This window comes from Trichechus manatus, unplaced genomic scaffold (assembly GCF_000243295.1).
Source record: "Trichechus manatus latirostris isolate Lorelei unplaced genomic scaffold, TriManLat1.0 scaffold00087, whole genome shotgun sequence".
Classification (NCBI taxonomy): Eukaryota; Metazoa; Chordata; class Mammalia; order Sirenia; family Trichechidae; genus Trichechus; species Trichechus manatus.
Window position 1 is genome coordinate 418,443 of NW_004444023.1, and position 19,347 is coordinate 437,789.

Below are 19,347 nucleotides of genomic sequence, written 5' to 3' on the forward strand. Positions count from 1 at the left end.
CCAGAGGCGAGATGAGAAGGCAAAAAGGGACAGGAGCTGGTTGAATGGACACGGGAAATCTGGGGTGGACAGACAGTATAGGGAGAGCAACTAGGGTCACATAACAACGTATGTATAAATTTCTGTATGAGAGACTAACTTGAATTGTAAACTTTCACTTAAAGTACAACAATAAAATTAAAAAAAAAAAAAAAAAAGTGCATTTTCTTACAATGGTCTGTACCAGTGGACCAAAGGAAGGGGCATTCTGGGGTAAGGTATGATAACACTGATCACGTAAACCAGGGTGTGCTAACGTAATGACAGGTTAATTCGGCTCTACTCCAGGTTCTATTTTTCTTTGGCCAAAAGAGGGAACGCAAAGTCCTTCGAGCCAGGACCTTGGGGGTCTGGTGGTTCTGGGTGGGTGGAAGAGGAGCACTGTGGAGTGTACCACTCAGCCAGATGTTGTAGGCTGGTCCCAGGGGAAGGTACCACTGTTCTGGTCAGTAGGGGGGTACCCGAATGCCAAGTTGAGTCGGCCCCAGTCCAAGATCCTGGTAGTTTCCGCTGGGCCAGCGCAGGCAGGGGTGATATGGGGGAGAAGGCCACATGGGCGCTTGGTACAAGTCCAAGTCCAGGTTCCAGCTGTCTCCTATTTCTCGCACGTGGTTGCTGCTTGCGTCGCGGGTGCGGCCTGGGTCGCCGGTGCTTTCTGGGTCGAGGGAGGTCGGCCCCGGGAGCAGACCTGGGCATGCACCTCCTGCAGCTGTGCCTGCAGCTCCTCCAGGGCGCTCTGCGACGGCACCGCCTGTACATGAGCCTGCAGTGCCTCGAGGGTGAGTGACAGGCGGCCCACCTCATCCTGCATCGCATTCCAGGCGGCGCGCTGCTCCTCCTCCTTGTTGCGCTGTTGCTTCTGGTGGCGCCAGTACTCCAGCACCAGGCAGCCGCCGCCAACAATGAAGATGGTGGCCTCACCCAGCAGCTCGGCGCCCAGCTCGGCGGCTGCCTCCTCATTCAGCGGCTTGATGGCTGCGCCCCGGAAGCCCATGATGCGCATCTTGGTCCGCATCTCCACCCAGTGGTACACTGCGAGGGAAGACAGGGGTCAGGCCACGCTTGGGGAGTCCCCTGCAAGCCCCGCCCCTCCGCGCTTCGGCGTTCCAGTCGGAGCAATGGGATGCGGCAGCCAGAACTGCCAGGTCCCTTGAAACAACACTGCGCCTGGCCCCACCCAATGGATGCCCAGTCACCCACATGGGGTGCCAAGAGGGTGCCTTAAAAGCGGCCAGAAGATCCTGGCGAGCAGCCAGGAATGAGAAACCCAGCTCCGGATGGGAAGTCCCAGCAGCTCCGGGAGCAAAGTCCACGGAAGGTGTAAAAACTCAATTGCCAGACACTCAGTTCCCTCTACTCCCTCAAGCCACTGCCACCGCCACCTGCAGGCCAGTCGGCTGTCTCCCTCCCCTGCCCCACTCCCACCCCGCCGCCCCCGCTTCCCTGGAGAAAAGCCGACCCCTTCATGAATCTTCCCAAAATGCAGAATGGGGTTGCGGTGGAGGCGCACCTCCTGGCTCCAAAGAATGGGCAGCTGAAATGTGGGAGTCGATGCTAAGCGCCCCTGAACCTGGTAACCAATCCTTTTGCAAGTCTGGTGACTCCAATTCTAGAGGCTTTTACCAACCCTGAATGTGGAGCTAACCACTGTGAGCTTCTGCTGGTGAGGTGTCTGGCATATGCCTTGGAAAAGCTCAAGAGTTGAGTGGCGCTGATGGTGCAAAACCTGCTTCCCTGCCTAACTAAAAGCTGGAGTCAGCTCTGGCTCATGGGGACCCCATGTATCTGAGTAGAACTGTGCTACATAGGGTTTTCAATGGCTGTGATCTTTGGAAGTAGATCACCGGGCCTTTCTTCCAAGGCACCTCTAGGTGGATTTGAACTGCCAGCCTCTGGGTGGATTTGAACTACCAACCTTTTAGCTAGTGCTTTACTGTTTGCAACACCTGGGGACGCCCCTCCCTTGCCTAGCTGCTTCTGTATGTGAAAAAGGATTCTTAGCACTTGAGTCTTTAAAACTAACACACAGAATTGATGCTGAACCCTGACTCACTCCTATAATCATATTCATCCAAGGATACATGAAATTATTAGGGAGTGGGGGTAATTTCCAACATACCATTTTACTTTCAATGTTTAATAATTATGAAAATGTATAATATATGAATGTTTAAAATTAATTGTGTGATAGTAAGTTTAAAAGCAGTTCATTTCAAAAGTGTGGTACATACACACAATGGAGCATTACTCAGCCATGAAGAGAAATGAAGCCCTGATACACGCTATAACACGCGGTGTGATGGATCACTCTTGTGTGGCCTTTCTAGCCATGGTCTGGTAACTCCCTGCCAGGTGACTGGGTGGGACGGTGTGATAGGGAAATTGTGACCCACCAAAGGGATTGGTCAGTTTTGCCACTCCTCTGGGCTTGAAATGAGCCACCCCAGAGGCGGCAGAGAGGCTCCCACCACCACCAAGGAAGAACAATCAGGAGCAGAGAGTGCATCCTTTGGACCTGGGATCCATGCACTGAGAAGCTCCTGGAACCAGGAGAGAGAGAGAGAGAGAGATGTAACCCTGAAGATGTCAAGAAGCGGTGGCAGGAGAGACTGTGCAGTGGGCTTCCCGGCCCACAGAGCGAGAAAGCAGAGTGCTTTTGGGCCAGGAAGAGGCGAGCCTGCGAGCACAGCTGGGAAGAGGCTGTCCTGATGGAAGAACTGTATCCTGAGCATTCCTGAGCCTGAATTGTAACCTGTTACTTCCCTAATAAATCCCATAATTGTGAGTACTGTCTGAGTTCTGTGTGGCCATTGAAATGAATTATGGAACCCAGCAGAGAAACAGAGAGTGCCGTGGGAGGGACGGATGGCGGAGAGAGGAGGCATCTCATAGGAATCAGCCTAAGGCTACTGATCCAGAGTCTCCTTCCCCCTTGTGAAGTTAGAGGAGGTCAGACACCACCCCCACGCCATTTTCACAAACATGTATGAAACTTGAAATCATGATGCTAAGTGAAATAAGTTAATCAGGAAAGAACAAATACTGTATGAACCCACTTATATGAAATATCTAGAGTAGGTAAATGTGTATTAGTGGTTCCCAGGGGCAGGAGAGAGGGGGGAAGGGGAAGTCATTGTTTAGGAAGCAGTGGGTTTCTGTTTATGGTGATGGGAAATGTGGCAAGGATTATTGGTGACGGTTGCACAACAGGATTAATGAAATTGATTATAACTAAATTGTACATGTGAAAAACACTGAATTGGCCAATGTATTATATATAGTTTTACAACTGTATTAAAAAAAAAATAGTTCAACCCAGAAGAAAATATTTTAGCATTGAGAACCTTATGATGACAGGAAAATTGAACAAAATTAAAATTAGAACTTCTGTACATGTTTGTTGCCAACTGTCATGGATCTCATTGTACTTCTCCCTGTCCCACCCCAAATATGTGTTATAAATCCTAACCTCTATGCCTGTGGGAATGGGTTGTGTTTGTTATGTTAATGAGGCAGGATTAGTACAGGGTATGTCTTGAGTTAATCTCTTTTGAGATATAAAGGAGATTAAATAAGCAAAGGAAAGAAACAGATGGGGTAAGAGAGATGCCAAGCCACATGAAGATAGCCCAGGAGCAGAAGCGAAAAGAAACAAGGACCCTCCCCCAGGGCCAACAGAGAGAGAAGCCTTCCCCTAGGGCTGGCACCCTGAATTCCGACTTCTAGCCTCCAAAACTGTGAGAAAGTAAATTTCTGTTTGTCAAAGCCACCCATTTATGTTATAGCAGCACTAGATAACCAAGACACCAACATATAAACAATGAGACAAAATTCTGTGGGGAAGGGAACTGTAAATACAAGTTCAAGGACAAAAATGGACAATGTAAAATTTCTGTCTGCAAAAGAAGAGCTTGTTATCATTTTTTATTAACCAGATGTTGGTAGGCATCAAATCACTAGGTATTTAGATTATGTAAGAGATACTCAAAGGAAAAAAATTAAGTCAAAGGGTGTGTGTGTGTGTGAACGCACAAGCACCAGAAGAGAGACTAGATAAGTGGGAGCTCCTAAAAGTCAAACACTTAGGCTCATCAAAAGACTTCACCAAAAGAGTCAAAGGACAACCTACAGAATGGAAAAAAATTTTGGCTACGACAAATCCGATCAACGTCTAATCTCTAAAATCTACAAGATTCTGCAAAACCTCAACAACAAAAAGACAAATAACCCAATTAAAAAATGGGCAAAGAATATGAACAGGCACTTCGCCGAAGAAGATATTCAGGCGGCTAACAGACACATGAAGAAATGCTCACGATCATTAGCCATTAGAGAAATGTAGATCAAAACTACAATGAGATACCCTCTCACCCCAACAAGGCTAGCACTAATCCAAAAAACACAAAGTAATAAACGCTGGAGAGGTTGTGGAGAGACTGGAACACTTACACACTATTGGTGGGAATGTAAAATGGTACAACCACTTTGGAAATCAGTTTGGCACCTCCTTAAAAAGCTAGAAATGGAAGTACCATACAATCCAGCAATCCCACTCCTTGGAATATATCCTAGAGAAATAAGAGCCATCACATGAACAGATATATGCACACCCATGTTCACTGCAGCACAGGTTCACAATAGCAAAAAGATGGAAACAACCTAGATGCCCATCAACGGACGAATGGGTAAACAAATTATGGTATATCCACATGATGGAATACTACGCAACGATAAAGAACAACGATGAAGCCGTGAAACATAACATGGAGGAAGCTGGAACTCATTATGCTGTGTAAATTTCATCAGTCACAGAAGGACAAATACTGTATAAGAACACTATTATAAGAACTCAAGAAAAGGTTTAAACACAGAAGACAACACTCTTTGATGGTTATGAGGGTGAGGAGGGAGGGTGAGGATTATTTACTAACTAGATATTAGATAAGATTTATCTTAGGTGAAGGGAAGGACAGCACCACTACAGGGGAAGTCAGTACAACTGGACTAAACCAATAGCTAAGAAGTTTCCTGAATACAACCAAACACTTCGAGGGACAGAGTAGCAGGGGTGGGGGTCTTGGGACCATGGTTTCAGGCGACATCTAGGTCCATTGGCATAACAAAGTTTATTAAGAAAATGTTCTGCATCTCATTTTGGTGAGTGGCATCTGGGGTCTTAAAAGCTAACAAGCAGCCATCTAAGATGCATCAATTGGTCCCAATCACCTGGAGTAGGAATGAAGAACACCAAAGACACAAGGAAAGTATTAGCCCAAGAGACAGAAAGGGCCACATAAACCAGAGACTTCATCAGCCTGAGAACAGAAGAACTAGATGGCCCAGCTACCACCAATGACCGCCCTGACAGGGAACACAACAGAGTCCCTGATGGAGCAGGAGAAAGGTAGGGTGCAGAACTCAAATTCTAGTAAGAAGAGCAGACTTAATGGTCTGACTGAGACTAGAGAAACCCCGGAAAGCATGGCCCCTGGATTCTCTATCAGCTCAGAAATAAAACAATTTCCAAGGCCAACTCTTCAGACAGGGATTGGACTGGACTGTGGGACATAAAGTGATACTCGTGAGAAGTGTGCCTCTTAGCTCAAGGAGATACAAGAGACTAAACAGGCAGCTTCTGTCCGGAGGGGAGATGGGAAGGCAGAGAGGGTTAGGAGCTGGTTGAATGGACACAGGGAATCAGGGGTGGAAAGGAGTGTGCTGTCACAGTATAAGGAAAGCAATTAGGGTCACATAACAATGTATGTATAAATTTTTGTATGGGAGAATAACTTGAAATGTTAACTTCATTTAAACTAAAACAATTTAAAAAAAAAAAAGGGTGTGCGTGTATGAATACGTGTGTGAGGATTTTCAGAGCAGAGGCTGATGGCATCCTCTCTCAGGACAGGGGCAGACTTGGGGTTCAGGAAACAAGGCCCATGTGGAAATGGATATGGATGGTTGGGAAGAAGGGTTAGCTGTTGAGAGGCCAGGATGGGATACGACTGGGGCCTCTAACAGACCTGTGTGCCCAAAGGGCCCCTGAACATCTCCCAGACACCCCATGCTCACCACGTCCAGAGATGACCCCAGCTCCTCCCTCCCCTACTCGTTCCTTCGCGTTGGTCCACCTGCCACAGATCAGAGCCCTGGGCCTCATACCCAACACCCTTCACCCTCTCAGCCCTCTGACTGATCCATTCCTCCTCTTGAATGTCTGTTCCGCACCCCTCCCTCCCTGGTCTGGGCTCTGTCCCAGCTCTGAACACTGGCCCCTCTGTGACCTCCCCTACTCAGGGACCCTCCATCCCTGCATTTTCCCTTCGGACAACTGGGAAGGCTCTTATTATCCAGTTACTTGCTTGCAATCTGTCTCCCCCACTGGACTGGAAACCTCTTGAGGGTGGGGCCTAGGGCCATCCTGGTCATGGTGTGTCCCCAGCACCATCCAACACAGGGCCAGGCACACAGATGGTGTCCCTGTATCTCTGTCCAATGAACAAACGGGTCCCTGCCCCTGCAGCCGCACCACCCACCCCTGCCCAACATCCTCTACACAACAGTCAGAGGAAGCTGGTTAAAAAAAAAAAACCTATTGTTCTTTTCACTAATAAAAGTGACACATTGCCTCATCCAGCCTCTGTGTGCTCAGCATCGGCCCCTTGACACCCAAGAAAAAAGTGTACACCGTTCATCTCCATTTCTGAGTTTTTCAGCTGGAAGTCTGCACGTATTTACACAATCACTTTCAATGAGCTTCCAGCTTTTCCTCCACTCCTCTTCCTCCCAATTTTTACAGGTGATTTGTATAAAGTTTTTATTCTTGTATTATATTCTTTTCCCTGTCTCCCTCAGCTCCCAACATGGCCAGGGAGGAAATGAGGGGCCTCCCTCTCCCCGCTTCTCTCTTTTTCCCCCTTTTCTCCTTCTACACTCCCCAAGTCCCCCAGCAGCCAGGCCACGCTTTCACCTTATCCGAGTGTAGCCCGCAGGCTCTTCTGTGGCCATAATAAGGTCCCTTGTATTCTGTGCATTGGCCAAGTCAGAAAAGTGAAAATAAGTAGTATGTACAACAAGATGTCTGTACTGCCAGTTTGCTGTACTGTGGTGGCTTGTGTGTTGCTGTGATGCTGGAAGCCATGCCACTGATATTTCAAATACTATCAGGATCACCCATGGTGGGCAGGTTTCAGTGGAGCTTTGGACGAAGAGAATAGTAAGAAAGGCCTAGTAACCTACTTCAAAAAACCAGCCAATGAGAACCCTATAGATCACAATGGAACACTGTCCGATATAGTGCTGGAAGATGAGGCCCTGAGGCTGGAAGGCACTCAAAATACACACTGGCTACAACAAGGCACTTGAACATACCAATGACAGTGAAGATGGCACAGGACCGGGCGACATTTTGTTCGGCTGTACACAAGGCAGCCACGGGTCAGGGCTGACTCCACGGTGGCTAACAAAAACAACACAACGCGATGGTCAGCAAAACATTCAGTGTGGTGTGACTCAACCTTGTCACGCTGTGTCACAAAAGGGCCGCCTGGAGGAAAATATCCTAAGAATTAAGGTCAGGTGGCTGTTTATTCCCACACTCCATTGAGTCTCTCAGAATTATGCCACATCTCAGTTTGCTCTTACCTGGACAAGATTTCCCTCAACTGGTGTTTCTCAAACTTTGCAGGTTCTGACCCATTAGTGGGTCATGAAATCAGCTGAGTTGCTTGCAACCAGCATTAAAAAATATGATCGAGAAGAGAAAAGCAAATATCAAAGTCAATCTTATGGAGTCAAGGCAAGTATTATTTCACAGAACTTTCGTTCTTAGTGTGTTTGTGTTTGCAAATGTGTGTGTACTAGGTCATGGTGAAAAGTTTGAAAACCACTGTCCTAGATTTTGACTGCCATTCCACAGAGTCTACAGATCAGTTTTGGGGCACTAATATCATCACCATATTGAGGCTTTGAATCAATGAATGTGTACCTCTTTCCATTGATTTGGTCGTTAATTTTCTCAGGAAGACTTTGCAGTTTTCAGAGTACAGGTCTTGCACTCCCTTGATTACATATATCTATTCCAAGGTATGGATACTTTCGTGACGCTGTTGTTAATGGTATCTTTAATTCCATTTTTATTTGATTTGGCTGGATTTAGAAACACAACTGAGTTATACAAATGACTTTATATCTAGTGACCTCACTAAATTCACTTATTCTTTTTCCTTTTTAATGCAATATAACTTATATACACTGTCTTAGTCATCTAGTGCTGCTACAACAGAAATACCACAAGTGGATGGCTTTAACAAAAGAGAAATTTATTTCTTCACAGTAAAGTAGGCTAAGAGTCCAAATTCAAGGCATCAGCTCCAGGGAAAGGCTTTCTCTCTCGGCCTTCTCATCAATGTTCCCCTGGACTAGGAGCTTCTCCACACAGGGACCTTGGGTCCAAAGGACACACGCTGCTCCTGGTACTGCCTTCTTGGTGGTATGAGGTCCCCCTGTCTCTCTGTTCACTTCTCTCTTTTATATCTCAATAGATTGCCTCAGGACACAATCCAATCTTATAGATTGAGTCCTGCCTTACTAACACAACTGCCACCCATCCTCCCTCATTAACATCATAGAGGCAGGACTGACAACATACAGGAAAACCACACAATACCAGGAATCATGGCCCAGCCAAATTGATACACACATTTTTTGGGGGACATAATTCAATCCATGACATACACTAAGTTATATACAATAAAGTGTACAATATGTAAAGTGCAGAGCTTGAGAATTTTCAAATACAATCGGCCCTCCGTATCCCCAAGTTCCCCATTCACAGATTCAACCAACCACAGACTGAAAATACTAAAAAAAAAAAAAAAGAAAGTTCCAAAAAGCAGAACTTGAATTTGCCGTTCACCAAGCACTATGCCGAATCCACACAGTGAAATGATGGGTAGGCATCCCCTGCTGTAGCCTCCTGCCATTTCAGATCCTCAGTCTCACTCCAGCACTGTTGTCTGAGCACTGTTTGCCTCTAAATAATATGTTATTATTATTATCATTATTCTCTAAACAATACAGTATAACAAGTATTTACATAGCATTTACACTGTATTAGGTATTATAAGTAATCTAGAGATGATTTAAAGCATACAGGAGGATGTGCATAGGTTATATGCAAATACTACTCAATTTCATATAACGGACTTGAGCATCCGTGGATTTTGGTATCCACAGGGGGTCCTGGAACCAATCTCCTCCGGATACCAAGGGACTACTGTAGGTAACCGTCACCTAGATCAATGGTGGATAGGTGGTGTGAATGGTTAAGTGCTCAACTACTAGCTGAAAGGTTGGTGGTTCAAACCTACCCAGAGGCACCTCAGAAGACAGGCCTGGCGATCTGCTTCCGAAAGGTCACAGCCATGAAAACACTATGGAGCAGTTCCACTCTGCGCACGTGGGGTCCCCATGAGTCGGAATCGACTCAGTGGCAACTAACACCACCACCAGCACCTAGATCAGGATAGAGAACACTCCCAGCATCCTGGTGGCTCCTCCCTCAAGCCCACACTCTCTGTCTGCTTTTGCTCAACACTGCGTCCGTGAGATCTGTCGCGTGGCTGCGGGTCTCCATAGTTCCTTACCGTGAGCATCCACCACAGCCTGTTCACCCGCCTCCTGCTGATGGACATTTACCCCAGGAGGGAAACTGCTGGGTCACATCACCCTGAAGAAGGCAGGAATGGCGACAGTAGCCTGGGGAGGCAGGTCTCTGCAGCCGCAAAGGCAGCCTCACAGGAGCTCACCCCAGGCCTTGGGCTTCCTTTCTAAGACTGAGAGGCCCAGGCAGGGGGAGGCCCCACAGCGGGGACCTCACTACTACGGCTGTTCTCCTTGGGGGTCTGTAAATCTGTCACAGTCAGACTTGTCTTCAGTGGACTCTTTCGCGCTGCCTCCCAGGTGAGTTTTACAGGGTTCCGGGGGCTGCTTACTATTACTATTTGTTTTTTTAACTTTTCAAATGACGATTAATACACAAAAAGCACACTGGTCTTAAGTGTCTAGCTCCACAACTTTTTACACTGGTATACGCCAGTGGTTCTCAACTGGGGACGATTTAGCCCCCTTGTCACCCCTTCCCCTGGCCCAGTGACATATAGCAATGTCTGGAGACACTGGAGTACATCATCAACGTCACTGAATTGTACATGTAAAAAAAGCTGAATTGGCAAATGTTTTGTTTTATATATATATATATACAACCACAATAAAACAATAACAAAGAAAAAAAAAAGAAAGTTCAAGTTAAAAACAAAAAGCAATAACCCAACAACTTGGGGTGGTACTACTAGCATCTAGTGGGTAAAAGCCAGGGATGCTGCTAAGAGCTCTATTCTGCACAGGACAGCCCCCCGCCCCCGCAAAGAATCATTCAGCCCCAAATGTCAACAGAGCTGAGGTAGAGAAATTTGGGTCTACACCCACATGACCACCACCGAGGTCAAGACATAGGGCCCCAGCAGGCTCCCTCATGCCCTGCCCAGTCAATATCCCTACCCCAGAGGAAAAAACAAAAAAACAAACCTACCACCATCGATTCCATTCTGACTCATAGCGACCCTACAGTACAGAGTAAAACTGCCCCATAGGGTTTCCAAGGCTGTAATCTTTACGGAAGCAGACTGCCACATCTTTCTCCTGAGGAGCACCTGGTGGGTTCAAATCTTTTGGTTAGCAGATGAGTGTTTAACCACTGCGTCACCTTACCCCCAAAGAAGAAGGAACCACTCCATGCAGGAGACCCGGGTTCGATTCCTGGCCAATGCATGTCATACGCAGCCAACACTCATCTGTCAGGCTTGCGTGTTGCTATGATGCTGAACAAGTTTCAGCAGAGCTTCCAGACTAAGAAAGACTAGGAAGAAAGGCCTGGCTATCTACTTCCAAAAACCAGCCAATGAAAACCTATGGATCACAACAGTCTGACTGCACAACCAATCATGGGTATGGTGCAGGGCCGTGTATGGGGTGGCAGACTCAACCACAGCTGCTACCAACAAGACAAAGATGCCTCCCCCTCCACAACGGGGGGCCAGGGGCCTCAGGAATTCACGGACACAAGATAGGACAAAAGGCCTGTCCTCTGTTATTGCAAACCCACCCACATGCACACACACAGTGCTGCTTCCTTGTAAAATAAAGGAAATGTATTCTTGATTGAGCTATCCCTGAATTGTAAGGAATGGAAAAGAGTCACCACAACTACGCACTGTACTGACGCAGCCCAGGAAGATGAAAAGAGCCACCGGGAAAGAAAAGGAAATGCTAAACGCAGGCGTCATCAACAGACAGCCATAGGGGACTATGAACTACTGAGGGGGCACTTTGTTAATGGAGAAGGCAGAGAGTTAAAGCACCAGCCCCTGAGCTCCACTATTAGGAAGTCCACGAGGTAAGAAGATGTGAACGAAACTGAGAACTAAGAGTCCAAAACCAAACTAAACCCGCTGCCGTCGAGTCGATTCCGATTCATAGCGACCCTAAAGGACAGAGTGGAACTGCCCCATAGGGCTTCCAAGCAGTGGCTGGTGGATTCGAACTGCTGACCTTTTGGTTAGCAGCCACAGCTCTTAACCACTGTGCCCCCAGGGCTCTGAGAACTAAGGGTAGAAGTACCTTATTCAGAAACACGGTGGTAAACACCATAAATAAATAAAGAAATAAAAGCCAGCTGAAAGGGTTGATGAGGTTTCCTGTTGGGAGCAGAAATTGAAGTGGGAAAGGAGAATGGCTGGATTTTTTTTATTTTTTATTTTTATCATAAATCGTAGAAGAGTTTGACTCTTTAAATTAAATGAAGGACTTGCAACTCCTTTGACAAAACTAGGAATGAATGTTAATTCTGAAAACATAGAAACACATTCTTTTTTTAATTGTCCAAGCCAGAAACAAACTTTACCAAGGAAGGGCAGAGTACTGGCAGTTAAGAGCGTTAACCCTTCATGGCCTGTGTTCTTTTTTTTTTTTTTTTTAAATAATTTTATTTTGTGATTGTTGTTGAGGCTATACCCAGCAAAACATACATCCATTCAACAGTTTCTACATGTACCATTCAGTGACACTGATTACATTCGTGTTGGGCAACCATTCTCACCCGCCTCTTCTGACTTGTTCATCTACTGTGTTCTTATTGCAACTAGGTGAGGCATGAGGCATAGGATTTTTTAGGAAGGAAACCCTATGGCGCAGTTCTACTCTGTAACACATGGGTTCACCATGAGTTGGAATCGACTTGATGGCAATAGGTTTGGTGTTTTGGTTTGCCCTGCCCTAGCCCTGGTGGTGCAGTGGTTAAGCGTTTGGCTGCTAACCAAACGGCTGGCAGTTCGAATCCACCAGCTGCTCCTTGGAAACCCTATGGAGCAGTTCTCCTCTGTCCTATGGGGTCACGATGAGTCGGATCAACTGAACGGTAACAAGTGTAGCCTCCTCCCAGATCTCTTGGCCCTGTCTTGCCGGTACCTACCTGCTTCCCATACCTGGAGTCACCACATTAAAATAAGAATCAGATCAAGATACTCTCCTGCTTAACATTCGTCAGTGGCTTCTACTAACTCCAGAATAAACTCCACACTTCTCGAATGACCTAAAGGCTCTACGTTGTTGTTGTTGTTGTGTGCGTTGAGTTGATTTTCGACTCAGAGAGACCCCGTGTGACAGAGCAGAACTGCCCCACAGGGCTTTCTAGGCTGTAATCTTTAGGGGAGCTGGTCACCAGGTCTTTCTCTGGTGCAGTGGCTAGGTGGGTTCAAACTGCTTTCATTAGCAGTCGAGCTCTTAACCATTGTGCCACAGGGCTCCTTAAAGACTCTGTATGATCAGTATATTCTCCACACATCTGGAATTATTTTCAGTGTTCAAAACGTGCTGTACCCTCTTTATATATGAATTCCCTTGGCCAGAGCCCAGCTCAATAGCTCCTCCTCCAGGAAGCCCTCCCTGACCCCCAGGCTGAGTTAGGCACTCCCTCTCCCCTCCCAGTCCCTGCCCTGCCCACTCTCAGTCTTCAGTGTCCGGGGCCGGGTCTGTTGCCCCCACCGGCCTCCGAGCCCCGTGAGGGCAGCTCTGGCTGTCTCAGTCAATGCTTATGTCCCCAGCACCTGGCACAGGACTGGTCACACAGCAGACACTTGGGCGGGGGGGAGGCGAATGAAGGAAACACCAAAAATTCACTTGTTTATACTGAGTGCCGGGATTTTGGGTGGCTCCTATTTATGATTTATTATCTGTATTTTTAAAGTTTTAATAATAGTAAGTTCATTGCATATACTTGGAACCACAGTTCTGATTTCGGGAACGTATCACCAGCTCCCCCATGAAAGGAAACCAAGGATTTATAAAAAGATTAGCACACAAGAGGGATATGCCTCTGCGCTCCTCACACCTAGTTCACTTAGGGGGAGCTTCCTTCAGCTCCCAGGCCAGGGGCCAGCTCTGCACTCAGCCATAGGGGGTGTACCCCGAGGGGTTCCTTTCAGTCTCTGTGTAAGGACGGGTTTCTAGAAGACAGCCAGGAGGTGAGAAATGGATGATGTGATTTGGTGACGTTTCATGGCCACAAGGCAACGTCAATTTGACAGGTGACCTTTGGCAGGATGGTGGGCTCTTGGAAAGTTTCTCAGGAAGTATTTAAGTTAGGAGCTGAGGGGCCTTTGGATCTTTCTCAGGAAACCATCGGGAGTGTGTGTCCGCCCGGAGAATCCTCACAGGAGGCACGGCCAGCAGCCAGTGTCATGGGGCCAAGGGTTCGCTCCAGCTGGAGGGCTCAACTCCTCACCTTCTCAGGTACTGCAGCCCCCGAATCTCCCCCAGGGCCTCTTGTCCCAGCCCCTTGCCAACAGCCCTGCACGCAGCCCTCCCTCACGCCTCTCTCTCTCTCAGCCCTCTGCCTCCTGCTGTGGCCATTCTGGAATGGACAGTCCATGCCCCTTACATTCACCGTGAGCCCACAGTCCAGGGGTGAGTACAGAGCTGAGGTGGGTGAAGGCTGGGCTCTTCTGAGGGGAGGTGCCAAGCAGGGTGGGCTGGGGGCATGGCAGCCTTTGAGCAGGACTTTTGAGACTGCAGGTCTCTGACCATGAACTGCAGAATCAACTGGTAAATCATCACTTGTTGCTGTTGTTGTCGGGTCTATCTCGACTCATAGAGACCCTAAAGGACAGAGCAGAATTGCCCCATAGGGTTTCCAAGGAGCGGCTGGTGGATTCGAATGCCAACCTTTCGGTTAGCAGCCTGAGCTCTTAAACCACTTTGCCACCAGCGCTCCAAATCATCACTAGCATTTCTTAAAAAATTTTCTTTAAAGTACATACTATGTGATTCCATTTATATAAAATTCTAGAAAATGCAAGCAAACAAATCTATAGCAGGTCAGTGATTACCTAGAGATGGGGGTGGGGGAGGGCACAGTGAGTACAAAGGGGCATGAGGAAACATTTGGGAGTGATAGCTCTGTTCATTATCTTGATTGGGGTGATGGTTTCACTGGCATATACAGTTATCTAAACTTATCAAACTGTACAATTAAAATATTCTACATCAGTTATACTCCAATAAAGCTATAAAAAATAGAAGAGAAGAGAATGGCATAGAACAGGATAGACTAAAGCCTTTAAGAAGGAAGGTGAGTAGGCGTTAGCCAGGTGAAGAAGAGTCCTGTGAGAGACAGAGGTACAGTCCTGCAAAGAGAGAAAAGATGAACTAGGGTGAGGCACAGACGTCCCTGGGTGGCACAAACGATTTGCACTCAACTACTGAAGGTCGGCAGTTTGAACCCACCCAGCAGTGCTGTGGAAGAAAGGCCTGGCAATGTGTTTTGAGCCAAAATCTGATTATAGCCAAGAATACCCTACAGAGCAGTTCTACTCTGTAACACATGGGGTCACCATGAGTTGAAACTGACTTGACAGCTTCGGGCTTGGTTTTTTGGTTTAGGGTAAGGCATAAGAGGGAGGGGGTCCCTGAGGCCCCAGGCTGGGATTCCCACCTCCCCCATTGAGCTCTTTCCCGCCCCCAGGCAAGGTGGTGATGATCACAGTGGAGGCCTGGAAACGTTGCGGCAGCGTGGCCTTGGACCCCAGGGATAAAAAATGGAGCTGCTGTGGGCCCCACTACCCCTTCCATCGCGACTCCCAGAGGTGCTGCTCCACCATGTCGAAGAAGTTCTTTGTCATCCCCAAGGACAATACCAAGTGGGAACATGAAGAATGCAAGAAATATGACCAGATGTAGAAACCAAAGATTATTAACAGTTACCAGGGGTGGGAGGGAAGGAAAGATTTGTTTGCTGGGCAATGAGTTTATGTTAAACGTGGCGGAATAGTCTGGAAGAGAGACCGAGAACGGTAGCACAAGATGAAAAATGTAATCAGTGTCTCTGAATTGTAACTGTGGAAGTTGTTGTGCTGGCGAATGTTTTGGTGTGTATGTTTTCACAATAAAAAAAGAAATATGATCAGAAGAACTTGCAGGTTGTGGAGGGCACCCTCTGCTGCTTTACCTATCCTGTTCTCTGGGTAAAGCCCAGAGACCCTGCCCTGGACCCCTCTCTCCCTCCTAGATCGCGCACTTTCAGGACTCTAGAGTCACCCAGGGCCCCTTCTTTCCAAGAATCTAAGCTATGGGCCTTAGGCTCACAGTGTGGCCTTGGGCAAGTCACCTCAGATTTTCGGGCTTTAGGCTCCTTGTCTGCAAAACTCACCTAACCAGAGAAGCTTCCAGCTCAGGCTGGGGGGAGAAAGATGATGGCCCAATCACCATAGGACAGGTAGTTCTGGAATTCCTTACCCAGAACTCTTCCTGATGACCTGTCTTGCGATAGGGAAGACTTCATTCTCGGCAAACGAACAGGTTGAGCTGAAGGTCCCAGTTGCTGAGTCCCCCCAAAACGGCGTAGGAATGTCTCTCTGTGCCTTCTTCCTAGCAATTCTCCCGAGCTGCAGACCCTCCCCTGCTTGTCCCCCAGCACCTGAGAGGCAACAGGCCCAAGAGGGGAACGAGGGGAGTTGAAGGACGTTCGCAGCAGTGTGGTTTCCAGAGAGAGAAATTGGAAACGAACCAGCTGCCGGTGCAGACAATTTCTGGTTTGTGCCTGTGACAGTCCTTGTGCCTCGAGCCTGCCAAGCTCTAAAGGACACTTCCCCGAGCGCACTGAGTGCACTGCCACATGGTCCGGGCTGTGAGTTAGGGTCTGCTGGTGAGCCACGTCTCCCAGGACTTGGAAGGCGGAGGTGAATAAGGCAGGTCCTTCCCCACTGCAGCTGCAGCTGGGTTCTGCTGGTGGGTGTGGGGTAGAGATGCTGGGGTTTTCCAAGGTGGAGCTCCAGTGTCCTGTCACTAACTTCATGGGTGTCATGGCCTTGGCCCCTAAAACCAGAAACACCAAACATCTTTCCATTGAGTTGATTCCGACTCATAGTGACCCTACAGGACAGAGTAGAACTGCCCCATAAGGTTTCCAAGAAGTGGCTGGTGGATGCAAACTGCTAACCTTTTGGTTAGCAGCTGAGCTCTTAACCACTGCGCCACCAGGGCTCCTCGTGGCCCCTGGAGGGCACCAAGTTGGTGTGTTTGCCAATGCAACATTGGCATGGGCAGCCTCGGAGGCAGCAGCCCTGGTGGGTATGTTCTGCGGCGTCATTCCTGGGGGCCCAGCTGAGAGCCTGTTTCTCAGCCCTTCCCGTGGCTGTGAAGCCTAATTCCCTGTAAGAAACTGCTCTCTGCTTAATTTACTTTGAAATGCACCGAAAATAAGATGGATTGATGGATGGATAGAGAGATGGACTGATGGACAGAAAAGGGATGAAGCAAGTACAGTAAAATGTTAGTGGAGTGTCTACGTGGTGGGTACACGGGTACTCAGTTGTAAAATTCTTTCATATTTGCTCTGTTTGAAATTTTCCATAATAAAATGCTAGGGGAAAGCCTTTTCCTCCTATAAGAGCCAGAGAGCTTCTTCTTTCCTGCAACTGAACCCTGATGGTGTGGTGGGCTTCAGAAATGAGAACGTTCTATGATAAGGTGTGGAAAGGGGTCCTGAACACAGTAAGTGAAACGAGCAGGTTCTTAATAGGATCCTGTTTTTCTGACAATACAATAAAATTACAATACAGTAAGTAAAAATCATATTTAAAAAAGTCACCATATTTCACAGCACTAAAATGTCATCAAGGAACTCTGGTGGCATAGTGGTTAAGCACTCAGCTGCTAACCAAAAGGTCGGCAGTTGGAACCCACCAGCCACTCTGCTGGAGAAAGACGTGGCAGTCGGCTTCTGTAAAGATTACAGCCTGGAAAACCCTATGGGGCAGTTCTACTCTATCCTATAGAATTGCTGTGAGTTGGAACTGACTTGAAGGCAATGGTTTTTTTTTAAAAATATATCATCAACTAACTGTAAGATACTTCATTGTTTTAAGTCCACAAAGAAAGAAAAAACACCGACAACTAAACCAACACATTTTTGACTTTCAGATGCACCCCAATTTCAAACACGTAAAAATTTCAAAATGTGTATCTTAGAAATAATGAAACAGACATATTTGCATTTAAACATATATGTTTATGTATTTTTTATGCAAAAGTATCAAACTGCTCTAAGAGTTTTCTCTGGAAGGAGAGACTGGAATGATCTTGTTTACTATTTTTATATTCCTTCATCTGGTCTGATTTTTTTTCTACAGTAAGAATATATTATGTTTATAATTAGAGAAACAAAAGTGGTTTCCTTTCTAAGGAATAATGGTTTCCTTTCCAAGGGGGGGAAAAAAAAGATGCTCTGCATGGTTAAAATAAATTCGGTCGTCTCCTCCCCTAACTAGTTCCTGCATCAGCAACGACTTCCTTCACTCTAACCCGCCAAGTGGAGCCTTCCACATCCTCATGCCCCACATCCAATCACTAAGTCTGACCCATCTGCCCCCTAGATTTTATTCTTGACTCCAGCCTGTTTTCTATCCCTCCGCCAAACCTAACTGGGCCCTTTCTTCTCACCAAAGTGGACACGACCATCCAGAATAAAGACTGCATTTCCCAGCCTCCCTTGCAGCTAGGTTTGGTGATTTTAAAACATGCAGACAAATTCTTTGATATGCCTCCCTTCAAAAGGTGGACCCTAATTTCCCTCCCCTTGAGTGTGGGCTGGACTTAATGACTTGCTACTAACAAACACAATAAAACGAAGTGATGGTATGTGACTTCTGAGACTAGGTCATAAAAGGCATTGTGGCTTCCTCCATGCTCTCTCTCGTATCACTTGCTGTGGGGGAAAACAGCTGCCATATTGTGAGGACACTCAAGCAGCCTTATGGAGAAGCCACGTGATGAGGAACTGAAGCCTCCAGCCAACAGCCACGTGAGCGAGCCATCCTGGAAGCAGATCCTCCAGCCCCAGTCAAGCCTTCGGATGACTGCAGCCCTGGCCGACATCCTGACTAAAAGCTCATCAGAGACGCTGGGCCAGAACTACCTAGCTAAGTTGTTCTTGAATTCCTGAGTTACAGAAACTATGAGATAATAAATATTTGCCATTTTAAGCTGTTAAATTTTGAGGGTAATTTGTTACACAGCAGTAGATAACTGATACACTAGGTGTAGCCATATATGCTCTACTTTCATAAGATTACAGTCACTGAAAACCCTATGGGGCACAGTTCTACTCTGACACGTATGGGATTGCCATGAGCCAGAATCGACTCAATGGAAATGGGTTTGGTCTCTGGTCTGGTGGCCATGTGGCTATGTTCTGGCCAAGTGGATGTGCGCAGAAGTGATGTGTGCAAGGTCTGGGTCCTACCCTTAGGGGAAGGGGCATGTCCTTCCCTTCCTCTTCCTCCTCCCCAAAGGCTGCAGTGAGGACCTAGTAGGGAGCCAAGTGGACCTTGGAGACAAGGCCACACCCCTGGGATGATGAAAGGAGCCTGGGTCTCTGCACAGGCCCTTGAATCATAGCTTCAAAGGCAGTCCTGAACTGTATCTCTCCAGAAAGCCACAGGGGACAGAAAGAGAAACTTCCCTGTAGTTTAAGCACTGTTATTTTGGGTCTCCGGTACAGCAGCCCAATGCATATGCTAACGAAGATACTTCTCTCCACCTGGGGCCCACTCTAGCTCCAATGACTGCTCATTCCTGGAACAAGCTGGCACTAGTTACCTCTGTGCCTTTGTCCATGCTGTTTCCTCTGCCCAGAAGGCCCTTCTCGGTGAGACAGTACACAATACTGGGGAAGCCAGCACAACTTGTACAAGG

At 47.3% G+C, this 19,347-nt stretch overlaps 1 protein-coding gene across 1 annotated transcript in view; it reads right to left on the reverse strand.

Moving 5' to 3' along the window:
- Positions 1 to 634: 634 nt before the first annotated feature.
- Positions 635 to 19,347, reverse strand: part of LOC101355882 (optic atrophy 3 protein homolog) — a 56,144-nt gene continuing 37,431 nt past the window's right edge. Inside the window, exon 3 of the mRNA XM_004381581.2 lies at positions 635 to 1,071. Coding sequence (XP_004381638.2) covers positions 635 to 1,071 — 437 coding nt within the window. The remainder of the gene's footprint in view (positions 1,072 to 19,347) is intronic.